This window comes from Pholis gunnellus, assembly GCF_910591455.1.
Source record: "Pholis gunnellus genome assembly, chromosome: 9".
NCBI classification, from domain to species: Eukaryota; Metazoa; Chordata; class Actinopteri; order Perciformes; family Pholidae; genus Pholis; species Pholis gunnellus.
The window spans coordinates 13,899,287-13,918,370 of record NC_136535.1 but is presented as its reverse complement, the minus strand read 5'-3'; the positions used below and the strand labels follow the sequence as shown (position 1 = coordinate 13,918,370).

General features: G+C 41.4%; 1 protein-coding gene across 1 annotated transcript; it reads right to left on the bottom strand.

The window, feature by feature from the left end:
* Window positions 1-4,319: 4,319 nt before the first annotated feature.
* Window positions 4,320-7,918, bottom strand: fosb (FBJ murine osteosarcoma viral oncogene homolog B; the record flags this gene model as incomplete). The annotated part of the gene is made up of 4 exons (XM_079165885.1): window positions 4,320-4,892; window positions 5,250-5,357; window positions 5,865-6,218; window positions 7,793-7,918. The coding sequence occupies 4 exons, from the start codon at window positions 7,916-7,918 to the stop codon at window positions 4,320-4,322; spliced, it is 1,161 nt and encodes a 386-aa protein (XP_079022011.1).
* Window positions 7,919-19,084: the final 11,166 nt, after the last annotated feature.

The window sequence follows — 19,084 nt, the reverse complement described above, 5'->3', positions numbered from 1 at the left end:
CAGCCCACCCAGAAAAACACTCTACAATGTAAACTTTTATAAGAGAGCAAAAAGGGCCAGAAGCTGAAATATGGACACAGAAAGATCAGACTTTCAAAAAGAGACAGTGCAAATTTGTCATACACTTCGGTCATTTTCAAGTTAAAATTAAGTTATACAACTAAATGAACAGTTATTATAGTGATGTGCAGAAAACTTAAATTATATGTACTGAAAAAATAGACAATTTGATATTAGAGCACCTTCATGAAGTTATGTAATTATCTATACGCCCTAAATAATACGGCATATGTCTTTTAAGTTTGACAATGTCACACCTAGAAAAAAAGTTTATTTGGGCTTTTAACTATTGTAACTTCAACATGTAAATCACATATCTTCTTTTTCCAAATGTGACAAAATTGCAACTTTTTCGTCCAAACAAAGAAATACAGAGTAAATAAAGAAAAGGAAAAAAAGATGAAACATTGATCAAAGGAACGGATCAGAAAAGAAGCATTGACTTTTTAAATACCTTGCTAGTGTTTCTGCACATCATTAATAAATGAAAAATATTTGTTCAGGAAGATCAAACCCAAATGTTGCAATAAGTATTAAGGATAACGTTTAATATTGTAACAAAAATTGATAGTTAAAGCAATATATCATCACACTTGACATAAAGTAGCAGTCAGTTTGAGCACTGCATGATTTGCTACATTATGTTTATCAGAAAGGAAAATAAGTATTGCATTTCATACCAGGGAATATATGGAATGTAGAGTGTATATGGGACTTGTGGAAAAATAGAAATACATACTGTAGCAACATTCACCTCAATAGAAAAATAGGAAAGCTCTTGTTCAGATAACACTAAGGTAGCCATGATACAGTACAAGTAATAGCAGGCAGTTTCTCTGTTTTACTGGGAGCTAAATATTTCTCTCTTTTTTTTTCAGCAACCCATTTGTGATTGCAACCTTACAGGAACAAATGATTTAAAGCAAATTCAATGAAACCCAAGGCAAAGAAATGAAATGAAAGAATGAGTCTACTATGCTGTGTGCTGATCTGGGGCACAAGTGTGGAGTGCAAGTACAGTACAAGGGCCCTCTGAGATCTGTTTATCACACTTAAAGATGTTGCAGGCAATTGATATTACACCATAATGAAATCACAGAGTGATTACTGGGCTCTCGGAGCTTCAGCTGCTGGGAATTCACTGTGTTATTGGCAGCCATTCTGAATCAAACGTCCTAATGAGACAAGCAGTGCGTTCATTTGTATGGAGCCTCAGCAACAGCAATGTGTAACCTTCTACCATACAATGTGAAACACTGCCTTGCCATCATACTATAAGTAGCACCACAAAAACCTATATACATGAGAACTATTGAATATGTTTTATGCTTATTCTGACGACAGAACATATTCTCATCACATTTGCATTTTGAGAGAAATGAAAAGCCTCTCCGACATCTGTACAAACACAGTCCTTAATCAACATTTAAAGAATTGAGGTCTGCCCATCGTCTGACCACCAAGAGCCACGTTTAGACCATTCATTTAGCCATTGTTTTTAAATAAACATGTTTATTTATTGAAAATAAAGCTTCTTATCCAGAAAATACAATCACAAGAAATGTTAATCTCAATTAGACAACATATTTGTTTGAGTACAAGAATGGATTAACATGATAATGTTCATATGAAGGCTAAATTTGCGGTTGTCCTTTAAACACATGTTTCAGTTAGGAAATAACAATGTTATTAAGTGATATGTTTACACTGCACAGAAATGCATACTTAAATGAAACAGTTAAGTCATTATCTTGTATTCTGAATACTTTTAATATCTGTATTGACATTCAATCACACTATTTTTATTTCCTCATTTTGCACCTGCTAAGGATCAAGTGGCATTAAGGTGTCAGTAGCTTTGGAACAGACCTCACAGAGAAAAAACAAACAAAACAAAGGCATTATCACAACCTTCTAACATCGTAAATATAAACGTACATTTAATGTAACTTGGATAGTGCTTTATATTGTTTATAAAACATAAATACACCTTGAAAGATGCAGTGACATCGTGCTTCATGGGACAGGGCAGTACTTTAAATTCTTTATAGTTTATTTTTGTGTTCCTTTAGAAAAATATTTATTTTAAAACTAAACCTCAGTAACATTTTATCTTGTTCTTCATTGACAAAAATATTCCATTAAAATCTGCAGACATTCAAACTTTACAATCATGGTACATACACTTATATATACATGTTACCTGTATATATGTATGTGCATATAGATTTATAATTAGATTTTTTTGTTGTAGTGCACAACATGCCTCCAAAGTTGCCAAATGAAAATACAACAAAATAATGAAACAATAGTTACGATGCAATAATAATAGTAACAGTAATGACAAAATCACCAGATTAAAAAAACAAAAACAAAACAAGAAACGGCAACAGTACAAGTGAAAGCAGAGGTCAATGCAAAACAACCAAACAAACATAAACATTAAAATATATAACAATTCTCACTCAAACATACAGAAAACAAATTGTACAAATTCACAGGCAAAGAAAGGACGCTCACTCCACGACATCAGCCCACATGTTCTCCCCTTTTGTTTCCAGGTTTTGCTTTGCGCTCACTCGCCACATCAACCTCAATAAAGAAAGAAATAAACGGACCAGGGGCCTCAGAGTGGACGCACTCACAATAAACGCACCCCCACCTCGTCTCCGCTGAGAGGACAGGGGAGGTACAGAGACCACTGAGCCCAGGTGTTTAGAGGTTGTCTTAATCACTACAAAAAGGTCCCTCCTCTAAATAAAGGCATCGGTTCACATCCGATTGGTTCAGAGCAAAACACAGAGCTGGTGTGCTGCAACAAAACGTCTGTCTTCAGTTCAGAGACTTGAAAGCGATGGTGTGAATATACGCATGTAGGCCCGGGGTGATGAGGCTCTGTGGTATGGAGGTGGTTTTACTGATGCCACCCTTCCACACAGTTGGCAAGAGCAGGGTTTTTTTCTTTCTTTCTTTTTTTTTCTTTCTTTTTAACATTTGGCTCTTTCTGCATTTTCAACATTTGGTTCGGAAAATGGGTGGTTAGGATGGGAGTCATCCATCGCCTCTCCATTTAAGTCTGTCCAGCTTGGTTTGCCTCCCTTCCTGCTAAACCTCTTCCATCCTCACTTGTATCCGGCCTCACAACACAAGACGTGTCTAATTTTCATTGTGTGAACATCGAAAAATGGCTCAGCAGAAGACAGTGGCATCCGTCTTCCATTTTGCATTCGTCAATTAGGTGTCTATGTGCATAAGTGAAGATATTTAGCTGCTGTTCACTAAAGATCCGCTCTGAGCAATGCGCTCAAAGAAAAGGGTCTTCCTTGTGGGGGTTGTGTCCAGGTCCTTGTATGAGAGGGTGCAAAAGGGCGTGTTAGTTGGGCCGTCATTCACTCAAGGTCCCAAGGGCTGGAGGGGGTCTTCGGGCTCTCAGGGGTCGAAGACTTCAGAGAGAGGGAGAAACACAGAGACAGAAGAGGAGAAACAAATGGGCAGAGATGGGTCGCTTGGCAGGTAGGCAGACGGCAGAAGAATAAAAAAAAAAAAAAAAACAGAGCGAAAAACAGAAGATTTAGTGGAGACTGCGACACTCAGATCCTCAACTCGCCAAGTCCAAGCAGCAAAATGAAGAAGCAGAGGGAAGTCGAGCAGATGAGAGGTTAGAGGTGAGCGAGAAATCAGCAGTCTGTCTCCCACAAGAAAAGACCCGAACAAAGTGTCCTTCGTGCCTATTTCTGATTTGCACAAATACATTCAGCGAGAGGAAGAAGTGAGAAAAGGAATGGAAAAGGATGAGAGCAAGAGCACTGGAAAATTCAACCGACAGAGGGAACAAGGTGGGGGCACTGGTGCTTGTTGGAGTGTAAAGTTGGCTTCTGGTATCTTACTCAATGTACTGTTAGGTTGACGATTGAGAATATTCATTTTGAATTCATCTTTTAATTCAGAACACTCACGATTTGCAACTTGGACATGATTTTGTAACTCAGTTTTTTTTTCACTTATCTTGTCCAGTTGCAGGTATTCTGATAATACAAAACAAGAAATGATTTATGTATCGTCAACGGTTAGATCTAATGTAACTATCTGTATGGCTCTTGATTGGAATGCATGAATGTGTAAACTTTAACCCAATCAGGTTCTTTTCTCCCAATCTGCGAGACTGATCGGTACTCTGCATGTACTTGCTTCAGCCTCTACTGCCAACGAGCGTAATGTATGTGCTTGTTGATATGTGTGTGCGTGTGTCTGTCGGTCAGTCAGAGTGCCAGCAGCGAAGGCGAGTTCAGGGAATCAGAAGACTGCTCGCTACTGCTGTTCCGCTGGTTGGCACTGACCCCGCAGGCTCCCTCTGGGTAGGTGAACACAAATGAAGATGTGTATGAGGTGTTGTAGCTGCCAATGGCCGCATCGTCATGGTTAACACCGCCACCACCACTGTCGCTGGCCATGTGGCACGGCCCGCCTGGTGCCGCCTCACTTGAGCCATAGAAAGAACTAGAAAACTCTACCTCCTGCATTAGTCCTGGCTGAGGCTGCTGCTGGACTTGCTGCTGAACTGGAGGCTGGGACTGTGTGGAGGCCGGATGGGCTGTGTAGGCAGGAGGCAGATAGAAAGAGTCCTCGTTCACAGCCAAGCCCACAATGGAGACAGGAGGTGGTAAGGTCTGGAGAGGGAGCTGCGCTGAGCTGTGCTGAGATTGGTCCTGGTATGGGATCTTACAGGTCGGCTGGTGGGCCACCAGGACAAACTCCAGACGCTCCTTCTCCTTCTGCAACTCAGAGATCTCAGCCTCCAGCTCTGCCTTCTCCTCCTCCAGTATGTCCGTTTCCTTTTTGGCAGGGACAGAATGACAGAAACTAACAGTTAACGACACCAAACCACTACTTGAGATTTTGTGGAGGTGGATGTATTCATCCCAGCAGAAATGCCTTCCTCACCTGCAGTTGGATAAGTAAGGTGGTTTATGTAAGAGCCCAATAATTAGGCCATAAATATCGCAGGTACAGTAGTCTGTCTTGAGGACTATAATTGTCTTCACCACAGCTAAACCCCATTACCATAAACCATAATCTCTCCGATACACACATGTACACATCTAATAACACACTTTGCAATTCTATGGGAGGTAACCTAAAGTATGTAATTATGATCATTACTCATTCTGCTATAACACGGGCAAGCTCACCGACTGCAGCCTGTCTGTGAGGTCTCGTCTTCGGTTTCTACATTTGGCGGCAGCCAACTTGTTTCTCTCCCTCCGAACACGTCTCTTCTCCTCCTCCTCTGGTGTTAGCTAGGATGAAGAGGAATAAGACGAAACAGATTAGGATAATTGTGTTGTCTGTGTTCTTGAAAATGTAGTCATATTGTCCACGCTGCAGTGAAGGGGGCGAACAAAATGGGCAGTCAGGGTGGCTACACCAGCTATGGTTGTCTTGAGAGCAAATTTGTCCTTTTCTTAAGAAAAATGTAAACATTTTCCTCACACTTTGGCAGTATAGTTTATCCTTATATCAAACAGACTCCTACATACCGTCTTTGCCCTTATTTCCCTGTTGGTTTGTGCATGATGAGAAGGGCCTATAGTAGACGGTGAGGTGCCCCTTTTTTTGTTAAGTACCCATGCCCCTAAAAGTATTTGTGCACACCACTGCTGAACAGCACAGTACACAGTAGTTGGATCTGATACTTTTGGAGCCCATGTAAACAATATACCTACACTGCATGTGTAACAAGTCAAGAAACAAACCGTTCAAGCACACACACTTACTAACACACCAACATCTCCATCGTCACTCACAGACTCGTCTCGTGTACGGCGGCTGCGGGTTCTGGACTGGCGGATCGGGCCCGGAGCTGGGCCTAGATTATCCGAACTTGGAGAGGTGAATGCAGACCCCGAGGAATAACTGGGGCCTGGCATGTCATAAGGGTCAACCAATGACATTGACTGGGTCATGGTTGTGGTCCCAGTGGACCCACTCTGCCCAGAGGCCTGGGAGGAGACGAGGGTCGGCTGGACCATCCACTGCAGATCCTGACTGGTGGTGATGGCGGTGACGGTGGGCACGAATGAACCGGGCATCTCTGCTCCGACACTGGCCCCTGGCCCGCTGCCCACAATGCTCAAGGCAGCTCCCGCTGACACACACTCCTGAACAAAAACACACAATGTAAAGCCACTGGTCAGTAAACAGACAGACAGAGGCAGAAAAACAGACCGGAACAAGCATGGATCAGCTGCTTTCTCAAAGATTTTGTCAAATTGAATAATAACATATTGTAGCCATCATGCCAACCTCATAGGCTAAACTTTACCTATACGACCAAGTGCTACCATCAAGGGTACATTTTTTTTAAATGGACTGCATTGTTATTTTAATTAAGGTCATATTTTGAATTGCAACAAACTACAATTTCTTGTCAAGATAATTGGCATGACATAACAAATTATGACAATCTTTTTTTTTTTTAACTAATAGCAATATCTTAATTTGATGCACATAATGATTAATGTAGTCTGTAAAACATGCATTTACAGGTGACATAGATGTATCATGATTTTAAAAAGTGTGGAAAAAATGTTATTCCAACCATCTAAGAAGAGGAAACATTGGAAACCGTATAGCGTACAATTAGATGTATAAGAGCAAAGGAAAAAAAAACAGCAGTCCGCTAAATTAAGTGGAGGAATCTAAATGTGCTGTTGCTGTGTCACAACTTTTTCCATGTATCACGTTATGAATCCACAAAAAAAGCTCATATCTGTCGCGTGTCTTTCTTGTTTTAGTTCATTGCAGGACAGGATCGAGCCACATGAATATTCATATAGAGTGAAAAGACACCGGGACAGGCGGCTCTGAAAGTGTCCGCCTCGACCAATCGTTTCTCTCACAGAGAGTCTCCCCCTCCTTCTTCCTCCTCCCTCGTCACACCCCCGGTGTTCCCCTTGGCAACGCGACGTAGCACTCCAAAATAGAACAAGTATTTACGTCACGGCGAGGCCAGTGAGGGGAGAGCGGAGCGCGTGGAAGGAGAGAAGCGGAGAGGGGCGGGGCCTCGGCGCTTACGTAGGAGAGTTCCAGCGCCGTGTCATCCGTTCTGCGGCGTGCTGTAAACGGAGCACGTTGTCACAGCCTGAGGGCTGCTACCAGGGTTACCACAAGCAACAGATAGCGGTACATTCATATTGAATGGTTGATGAACTTTGCGAGAATATTTATATCTGATCGCAGCAGTATAAACGTAATGGTTTACTTCACGCACAGCTCCAACATCACCAGCCTCCGATAAAAAAAATATAAATATGAAGTGCCATTAAAAGTCTCGGCTATAAGCGTCATATTTCAGTGCTTTTTATAGACCTGTGTATGCTATTTACTTTTATATATACTTTCGTGCCTATATGAGACTACTTTTGTATATTATAATATAATAGCATATTTTGTGCTATGTTGTTTTGCCGTTTATTACCAACATATAGTTAAAAATCTGATAGAGTTACTAAACTAGCACAAGCAATAAACTCGTGAGAAATGTAAGCACATGCCCTATTCATCCTATGGACACATACGAACAGGTCCATCTGTGCGTGTAGGACCATAAGCCAGTCCCTTTTGCATTTACGAATGAATAAACAAAAACAGCTGTGACATTGGTTTTTATGTTTTTGTTTTAAGATACATTTCCATTCATTCTCATCATGGTTTTAAATAGTCGCAAACTTACCTGCGGAGCACTGGTGGTCGGCGGGCTTCCGAAGGAGTCCACGGAGGAAAGGTACTGGGACTCTATGGATGGAGAGGAGCTTTCACGGGAAACGCTGTCTGGGTCGCCGGGGAACCCTTGGTACATCTCCCCGGAGGGACCGGTAGAGAACGCGACACCTGCAGCAACCAGAGAGAGCGCGATGTCACCTGCAACGGCAGGGCATGTGGCACAAGATTAGCCTACTAAAGAAGAGCCTAGACTGTGAGGAGAGAATGGCTGATGTTAGACAATGCAGTTCACAAAACCCAATTAATAAAGAGTTTTAAAGAGTGTATTCTCCGATAAAAAAAAGTTGGATAATCCCACCATCAGCGAGTTTAATTGCTGCGTCTGCATAATTTCGTTGGTCATTGAATAATACTACAACAACCAGAGCCTTTTGTGCCTGGCGAAATTTTTTTATGACTCAATTATTTTAGTTAATTTGCAAAAGCAATGTCAAAAGTGAAACATGTCTCAAAGCAGCTCATATTAAGCAGCCGGACAGATGTTTCTGACCTACTTTTAAACGGCGATTTGTAAGCAATTCATTTCAAACAGCCTGTATACTCATATCGTCCACATACAATCTATATTTACCTACCGTTGCTGATGTTTTTACTATTTCCCTGTGAGATGCTCTTGGTCTCTTTCCAAAAAAGTTGCATGAAGAAGCTTAATCCAGTTCCCCGCGTCGAGGGGGGAACGCGTTCCGATTCAATCTGTGAAGAAGTCCTCTCGTTCTGCTTTAAATCCTTTATCCCCACGTCAAATATGCGATGAGGCTATAGATCCATAAAGTCCGCTGAAGGAATGCCAGAGGACGTTAGCGGGTATTACGGTGCACAGTAGCAGATCTTGTCTTATGAATGGATCCATCCTCCCAGAGTATAACCAGGACATTTCTAGCTTTTAAGTCCCGCCTCGGAGTTCCGCTGACGTACATGCCCATATTTGTGCTTTGGTGGTGTTGTGTTTGGTATCCTTGGTGACGTTGAGGGAATCCCTCTCCCACTGAAATGGACCAGAAGCTCACCTCGCCGACAGATAATAATAGATGTTTTTTTTTTTTTTTACTCAAATTTTTTTTATATTACAGGCACGAGGTATTTCTCACCGTCTGACAATTTATGAGAGGAAATTTAAAGATACTTCAGGGAGTTAAATATGGAAAGTATCTATTTAGGACCATATGCGTCTAACTGGGACCTTTTTGTCTACGTCAAGACAGACATTAATATTCCTATTGTGTCTAGCATTTGGAGAGTGTTGCTGCGTTCATGTGGTTGAAACCAACGGCACATATATGAACTTCAACATTAGTGCGCCTATTATAGGCTAAGGCACAGAGGACATGATCCACTCGGTCTGGACATGTTCAACCTATAGGGCTTGAGTAAACACCCGAAAACATATATACAAGATCTTATTGGAGCACTGAGGAATCTCCGGTACGGGATCCCGCCCGGCATAAGGGAACCCCTGCTGTAAAGTTTCTCAGGACACGCCCTCGGGAGTCCTCTGAGCTATAACGTGTTGAGGAGAGGCTCCTTTTCATCTGAGTCTGAACACTCCCTAAACCTGAAGTCAGGCGCAGAGCCAAGTAGACTATTGTGGTTTTAACAAACTGTAGCTACATTCCAAATGCACCCAATCTTTCCCTTAAATTTTGATAATTATAGATGTTAGTGGGTAAGACTATGTGTCAAAATGGTAAACAGCAATTCTGTCATGGACGGTGGGCAGCAGTGACGGAAATCGGCGCCTGTCACAGCAAACATCACCCGGCTTGAACAGAAAATGATTCATTATTATAGCCTACACGAGGACACCAGTGGGAATGTGACAAGAGAGGGGGGGGGGGGGGGGGGGGGGGGGGGGGTTATGAATGAAAATCTAAAATCTAAATACAGCCTACATATTGGGCTGTGATGTCAAACAATGTCACGGGGCGGGCGTACTGCAGTGTCAAGGCTATACAGCAACAGGCGACGTGTGAAAAGGCGTGAGCAACAAGGGAAGAGTTGGGGATAACAAGTTATTAGTCAGCGCTTCAACAACGTCAGAGACGGAGGAAATCACGGAGGACGTTGTGTCCCATCCGCGCCGCCGTTACCGGTGCATTGCTGCTGAACCGGGATGACTAACTCCGTCGATGTAAGTTGTTCATGAGGGGGAATTATTGAGGTGAATACAGCTGACAACGCAGGCGAACAGCCCACATTCACGCGGGAATGCACGATGATGGCGAGAGGGCAGGAAGACATCACGGAGAACTAATATGCCGCTATTTCATCTGACAATTATACAAACAGACTTCACAGAGACACAATTAAATACTGTTGATACTCTTTAGACGTCTCACAAACTAAGACTATTCGTTAAGAATAAAACAAGTAACCGCGACCACGTGCTATCCACGGGTCTGCTGCATGTATGTAGCGTTCTGTTGCCATGGATATGCCGTTGCCTCTGACGTTTAAATGTGGTCTTTTTTTGTTATGCTGCCTAACAACCGGTTTCCGTGGTAACCGGCTCTGAGTGACAGACAGCAACAGCGCCACACAATATGGCTTCCGGGTTCGTTCTGTGCAGCGAACAGGCAGCACATCTGAGGATACCGCCGCGACTGTTGTTGTTCTTTCGGAACAGTTTAACCGTCAGTGGGTGTTGCTTTTGGCGTTGTAACGTCGGGCACGTACGAGGAGCGTTAATTCTACGTTTGTAGCGTTTACAGTTTATACTCGTGTCCTCGTCTCGTGTCCTCGTCGTCGCCTGTAAAATGCAAATTGTGCGCACGCTTAGCAACGGATAATATACACTGAAATGCATCTTGTTGGTGCTCTTGTAACCGCTAAATTAGTAGAACAAGCAGGCTATTTTCATTTAATGTAGCGAATAAACAGATTCAAAATAAGCCCCCTTTTTTTATATACAAGTGGCTCAGCAGCTGAAATGTTGTGGAAATGTGGCAGCAATTAAGTTGTTATCTTTGAAATACATTTAGTACATTTTAACCTTATTTAATAAAGAGAATCCACTCATTTCTCTTACTGATTTCAGAGAATCCTCAGAACAGAATACAACAAACAAGAAGTCAGTTAAAAGGTATCAAGAGTCCTAACAGTGTGTCTATTGCAGTTTATGTGAACGTTTTTTACATTGTGGGTAAAATACAGATTACAGTAAAAAGTGTTACAACTTGTCTCCTTTTGTATGTCTCATCACAGGCTGTGTGTAGGCTACCTAAACCACTGTACTAGTCAGGATTACATTCAGAGTGTGCACTCCCTTATAGAGTTCAACTGAGGCTGCAATCCTCTCTCTAAACTCTTTTGTTCCTTGAGAGTTTGTTTGTGCACATGTTGTGGTGGTCTAGACTCCGGCCAAGCCGGGTCAAAAATAGACCCAGTGTTGTCTAATGCCCTGATGTGCTTTGTTTTGCTTGCCCCTGTCTCTTAGCGTATTTTCGGGAAGCCACTAACTTGCACTGTGCTCATGAGGCCAGCCCCTGTTTCCTTTTGGGAGGCGGGCCGTGTCTTCCTGCTCAAAATATTTGTTACCAGGCAACGGTTAGGCCTGTCCCACTTCAGACTGGTGTTGTTTACACCCCTTTTGGCTCTGTATCCCAACAACATTGCACAAGTCTCACAGGCTTTCCCCACCTCACTGAGAGAAATATGATCGGCCTTTTCTCTCCAGCCAATCAACATGTCTCATACCCTCATACCATAGTTTTTCCCTCAGCCACTCAACAGTTTTCTTCGGTCTTTGTCTGCTGTATTCACTCGGAGCTGTTCTCAGCGAGTCGGAGCAACAAAACCGAAAGTTTGTTTATACAGAAGATGCCTAACTTGACTTTCAGAATCCCTGAAGCTTTTCATTACATGTTCTGTCTGGTGGGGGTTCAGGTCTGCCCCATAACCATGAATAACACATCTATTCTCGTCTAAATCCAGTAATTATTTCTTGGCAAAGTTGAAGGCCTTGCTGCATGCCTGTGTAAACATGGCTTGTGTACACTGCATTAACTGAAATGCTTAAGTTGAAATGAAAAAGTGGAGCTCTGATTTTATTAATATTTCAGTTCAGATTGAACCGTAAACTTTTGAACTTGGGACATCCCCTTTTTTTCATTTCAACAAAGCAGCATGTACCCTTAATATATTTTTCATTATCATTGTGATCCTGATTAAAGTCATGAAGGTGACTTTGAATTGCAAGACAAACACAGACATTTGATGCCTAAATATACACATCACCTATAAATAGTTCTCTGGAATTTGAGAATATTAGTTAAGTTAAGTTTTGTTAGAACTTTGTCAATTACATATGGCAGTTTGAGGTCACAGGTTGTGGTGTTGCATTGGATTTTGTTATATTGTAATGAGCTCTCGTTATTTTGTATCTCCCTGTGTATGTGGCTCCCACACTGGTCTGTGTAGTCTTTAAATGATAGAGTGAAAAGAAAAAAGCATGCTTCACTGCCCTCGGTGTCTGTTATCTTATGAGCAATTATTGAAAAAGTGCAAACACTTGTCCCTTTAATTAAGGGCAATTAAGTGCAGTTTCTCTAGTGTTCTGTCTCACAGCTGAAACTGTTTTGTAGTTGTGCCACAAAGCAGGAGGGGAGCTGAGAAACTGTCTTCCTTTTTTTCTTAAGAGCCAAAAAACATGCAAGCCTTGATATCAACCTCCACCTTCTCCTGATTCCCTGCAGTGTTCATTGTGTTGTTCAGACAGAATTGGATTTGTGTTACGTACAATTGTAGGGTGAATTAGTTTCATTCCAGTCAGAATTTGCCATTAAGTCATTTTAAGAATTGTTACATGTGAAATAGTAGTTGCAGATTGGAGGAGTTGTGGCACATTTAACCACTGAGTAGTACATTAAGCAGAATACTTACAGTTGTGTGTGAAGCATCCTGACCAGCACCCATGTGCTACAAAATTACTTTCCCATGCAACTAAACTGCTCAATTATGTTTCGAGGGAAACGATCGCAGTTTAAAACAGTTTGAAACAGTTTGAAACACGTGGTTAATGTTGTAATTGAAACAAAGCAAGCTACAAAATTACTTTGTTAGGTTGAGTGAAAAACATCAGGGTTTAAAATGACTACAAAATTGAGCCAAAACAAAAATGCAACAAAAGTTCTTGGTTATGTTTAGGCAACAAAAGTATGTGGTTCACACAGGACATGAACAGCAGTCTCCTGGGTGTAAGCTTTGTGTTTTTGGATCCGTCTACCACCCAGAGCTGCTTGTGATATGTTAAAAGCAAACATAATCCATGACAAGATAGGTTTCCCTCTGAACGTAATTCACAATGCAGTTTTGATGTATGGGAACACAATGTTTAGGTGAAAGGACTGAGCCCTGATGCCTACATCATTTCAGTTGTTCGCCTTTTGATACATAAATGCAGAGGGTCCACTCTGCATTTATGTATCTCTCTCTTTCTTTTGGATATATAAACTCCTCACCCTGCACCCTGATGACTCATTTTATTTATTTAACTTTATTTAATCAGTGACTCTTACTGAGATTAACATCTCCTTTTCAAGAGAGACTTGAGAAACACGAAACATTCATGAGACAACCAGCACACATGAGCAACATAAGACCAGACAACTGACAATCACGTGACACGTAGAGTTAAAACTATTTTTTTTAAAAAGTCTTGAAAGAGAGTAAAGCTTGGGGGCAGTTTGCAGTTCATGCCATATAAAAGGTACCTGATATCAGTTCTGCCAAGGTTAGTGTGCACATATTTAAGCTAAGTTATTGGATTAGGAAATATATGAAAGAAAACTATAAGCTGTCAGCCTCTTGTATCAATCTGCTTATCATTTAGTCACTGACCTTGACCTAAAGTGAGGAGTGTAACACATACATTAGTAAATCTAGCTTCCTCTTTGCCATGATGGTCCACATACATACATTTGCTAGAATTCAAATGCAGCAGGGAGCCACTTCGATCTTACTTGTGTACTTTTTGAACACAACCCAGAGAAACCCGAACTCCCTCACTAAGGCAGCAACCTAAAAACCTGCTTGACTTTCTGCTGCAGACACTAATTTCGCCTCACAGGGATTAGAAGCCCTGGAGCAGCATCCCCGTCACCCCTTAACCCCACAGGACCCCTCAATCGACAGTTGAGACCACAAAACTCTTGTTGAGTGAAAAGGGAAATTTCACATGACCCTTTCAGTGTCTGTGTGAGGAGCCGGTTATATTACTTACACGTATGACTTTCCAGTTTTTCTTGTTCCCTGCTTCAGCACAGAGCTCCCTAGCAGCTCGCTTTTGTCCTGTTTACGTTAATGTACTTGTGTTTATACTGTGCAATCCTTGTGCCTCTCTGGTTAAATAACGAGCTTGTGTGTTTACATGAACCCACAGAGCACACACACGCACAGCAATAATTTACAGTGATCTGTGGAGAAGGTAAAACATTTGACTGTGCATGCGTCACAGCTTTGGTTGTGGGCTCTTCTGAGACAAAAATGTTCTCACGTCATCTTGTTTCACCCAGCAGAGTGATGTCAGGTCCTCTTACACTCATTTCCCTCAGTGTAGGTGAGTGAGGCTGTGGTTGACCGTGGCACAGCTGACCTACTGTAAATAGGCCCTCAACAGCACTCAATGAAGCACAAATTAAAAAAAAAACTTGACAGCTTTGTGTGAGAGAGAGGCTACAATACAATACAACTTTATTGTCAATTTACACTGAAATCTATTTTGCATCCTTCGGCAGCTCCGTTGAAGAAATTGTATAACGGCAGAAAATTAAGATGATGTACTTCAGTTTGTTTGGTATCATCCTAAACACATCAGTGTGCGACCACAAGTAGGATAATCTCTTTTTAGTGTCTGATATGTTGGCAATGCCTGTAAATAATCATCTTTAAAAATTGTTCACAGCGTCAGAACAGTTGGCGTCCTTTCTTTCTATTTTGTTGTCGTAATTGCAGCCAGAAACGTCAGCATTGAGGCTCTATTGTATCATGCACTGCATGGGAGTCGGATGCCTAAAGTTAAATGCTATCAGTGGGTTTCAGTATTCCACAGCTCTCTGTGAGTCAGACACAAGCAGCGCGTCAATCCTAGCCTACTTTCAACGGGCTTGCTGCCAGTCAGAGAGGCAAATTGCCAGAGAGAAGGAGGGAAACGAGCAAGGGGGTGAGGGAGAATGAGGGTGAGATCAGAGGGGGGAGTAACTCAGTGTATTTAGTCAGCTGCTGTCGTTAAATACAGTGTTAATCATAAAATTACGCAGATTTACTACATTTTAAACACATTAGGTGGCTTCCTTGTAATAGTCGGAAAAGCACAGGTGTTGTTAGTGTTCTAAAAACGTATGTAAAAATTGTAGCCATTTCTGTACTCTTCACCATAAAAGGGCAAAAATACCTGAAACATCACTTTTTCATTTGTTAAAAGATCTCACACAACTTGCACTACAAAACACTTGGAACACAGTGCATTGCTCTAATTTCAGCAATGAAACTGTGAGGTAGACCCGACAAAATTATAATTCAACATTTTGACAGGGTTAGGGTTTAGAACTGGTACTTTTCTTTTCCACTCCATTTTGAAAGCAGTACACAAGTGTTTTTTTTTCACATTGCAGTATTTCTGCCGTTATTTGAGTAGACTAATACTTCTTCTTCCAACTGGATAATAAGCACAGATTCCATCTTCATTATTCCCCCCACTCAGTCTCTCTCTCTCTGCTTGTTTCTATCCAGAAGCACCCCCTCCCCACACTTCTTCTCTCTTCCTTACATAAGGACTGCCCTATTTTTTCAGGGACCAATAAGAGGTAGGAATAAAGGGAGTGAGTGGGTGAGGAAGAGGGACTGAGAGAGAGAAAGATATGGGGGTAGAAGAGAGGACTGTGTACACAGCACACGTCAGGAAGACCAGCATGTGTCCCCAACATCCCCCTCACCTCACTGGCCTTCTCTGCCCACACAGTGCTCCTTATCGACTCACCCTCTCCTTTTGTTCTTGTGCTCCTCATTTTATCCCACCTCTCTTCTCTACCTATCTATCTATCTATTTATCTATCTATCTACCTACCCATCTACCTACCTACCTACCTACCTACCCATCCATCCATCCACCCACCTACCGACCTATCTACCTACCTACCTACCTATCTATCTATCTATCTATCTATCTATCTATCTATCTATCTATCTATCTATCTATCTATCTATCTATCTATCTATCTATCTATCTATCTATCTATGTAAACAATGATGAGGTGCTTGAAACAACAACTTGAGCATGACACACAGTGACGACATTCGAGTAATGAGTGGAATTTCAAACATGCTGCTGTGGGGCATTTACATAACACACAAACAACTGACGGCAGCAGTTTGACATTTGGGATTGCACATGTGGACTGGTTTTCAGCATGTTTATGTCTCCTTGTAGTGCATTAGTATTCATATTGTTCACTGTTTTCACATAATTGCTTATCAAAAGCAGAATCACCTTTATTGGCCAAAGAATTTGACTCTGTTTTTTTTGCATCTCTCTCGATGTGTGTACACAAAAATGCAAATTACAGCTGGGGACAAGGGAAACAAAGCTGGACAACTAAAGGTAAAGTATACACAGGTATGTTACTCAGGTAGTGAAAAAGTATAAGCATGTATCAATAAACATATGAATATATATATATAAAAAGCACCAATGACCAACATTACAATTAAAATAAAACATCTATATACAAGTAATAAATACTGTAAACAGCGTGTAGGATTTATATTGACAGTGACAGATGATCTGTACATAAAAAACGTGTGCATTAAAAACGTTATCTTAATATTAAATTAGATTATAATCTATAATGGCAGCAGATATTTTGGTGTTGAAAGGTTATTGACAGTGTATGTGGATCCCAGAAACCTGACGACTTCCACAGCAGACACAGTGTTATTCAGGATGGTGTTGGGGGACTCCTGAAGTTCTCTGTCATTTCCACAGTTGTAAGAGCATTCAGCTCCAGGTCTTTCTGGCCGCACAGAGGGCCAGATGGTCAACCTCCCCTCTGTATGCAGACTTGTCACCACAGGGGTGACAAGTGACCAGGGGTAAAGAAGCTATGATGGTGTTGTGATTCCTGCATTGAGACCTGATCTTGTGATTGCGGTGAAATCTCACAAGAGTCATGTACCACGTGTTTGTTTTGTGTGTTTGAGAGTCTTGGCCACTCACCTGAAGAATTGCTGTAAACATTTTAAAGGGAACCAATAAATCCAGCCTTATATCTGCCAAAAAATGCCCTAAATCGGCAGTGTGGGAGCATTTTTTCTGTATGAAATGACCAGAGAGTCACGTGAACCGTTGATTAATGACACAGTTATGCAGCAGGGCCGTTTCCATTTAGTTACACTGTGGTGCGTTCAAGCGTCATTCAGTAAAAAATAGTATTCGACGAAAGTGAATTATATCATTCTTATATACAGTCTATGATTATAACCTTAACGTTATCATGTGTTCAAATGAAATTTTGTAAAATGTAGTTTTGGTGAGAAACTTAAAGAACTCCAGTTGTGTGTGAATTATGACCTCTTTAATTTCCTAACAAAAGCTCTAAGGAGTTTATTATACATCATTAAAATTACTAATGCAAATATTTTTTATCAATAAAAATACAATCTTTTATTTACTAATCATTTAAATTGTGTGTTTCTATGCACCACTATAGATGACATAAACAAAGTAAAAGGAAATAGTTGATAATAAATATTTTAGTTCTGTAGCTATAGGCCCGTTAGAAATGTTCTGGTTAATAATTTCCACTGACAATAATCGTGGTATCAAAATGCTGATGGTCCAGGTGCTGGATGTGATTTTCCCCAGCCTCACCTGCTGCCTCCAGTTTGCAGGAATTCTGTGATCAACTGACAGACGAAGGCCGGGACAGTGAGCTGGGTGAGTTTGAAGCAGAGGATGTCTGGGATGATGGTGTTGAACGCAGAGCTGAAGTCCACAAGCAGGATCCTTATTTATGTCCCCGAGGTGTCAAGTTGTTTCAGGATGTAGTGCAGTCCCATGTTCACTGCATCATTCAGTTCATTCATCATTCTATGACGTCCTTCGGGCGGGTCAACACCAGTCGAAAGACTTTATGACCACAGACGTCAGGTCGACGGGCCTGTAGTCGTTTAATCCTGTGATAGAGGGATTCTATGGGACCGGGATGATAGTGGAGCCTTTGAAGCAGGAAAGGACTTCAGCTCCAGTGATCTAGTGAAGATCTGTGAAGATGGGGGCCAGCTGGTCAGCACAGACTTTCAGACAGGAGGGTGACATCCAGCATTCCTGTCTCAGAGGTTTATTGTAAGAAGACTGTTTACTGTAAAGTAAACAGTTCAGAGGGCCGGCTGTAATCTTCAGTCTGGCCGTAGACTGGCAGAGACTCTGAAAAGAAACACACTGCTGAGACAGTCATTCAGTTAGTAGGATATCCAAAGAGACATGACATTCCCTAAGAGACAAAACACGCAGAACTAAGACAAAAGAAGTTTAGCACCCAAATGTCAGTGCAGAGGGAGAAATAACCTAAATAAATAAGTAAGGTCCCATTAATATGCTTTAATAATGTATCATCACATAACAGGCTTCTAAAAAAAGGAGATTAGGGGTTACCAGCGGGAGCAGAAGTTAGCTGAGGATCCTCTTCATCCAAATGATTATTTTTAGTCTCAGGAATAATGAGAGATCACGAAGGCCGGAGTTACATGCAGAAGAGCCGGTGATTTCCACAGTTTAGTCATCAAGCATTGATTAAACTGTAATTGAGTTTGGGGCTGTACCTTGAGGTATTGCAGCTCACATTTTCTTAAATACATACAGTAGTTTATAGTATACACCAATCTGATACCCAATCCACAATAAATCCAGCTTCTTTGATAATGTCATTGTAAAATTCACTTTCTCTACATGGCCCCATGTAACTTCACATAAAAATGACCCTGAATTCAACACATTGAGGTATACAGATTCTAAATTTGGGAAAAAGGGAGCACTGGTATCAGATCGGTCAGTATCGAGGTATCGCTATCAGTAAAGAAAAAGTTAATTAAGTGCATCGGTATACTTACTATATAATGTTGTGGCATTTCTTTAGAGCTGAGGAGGTTGTTGCACAGGTTGAGATTTATTCTGTGTAAAAAAAGAATACAAATCTAATTAACCTCAAAGATCTTTTGTTGCTGTCTAATTGCTTCAAGTTTATTCATGTCG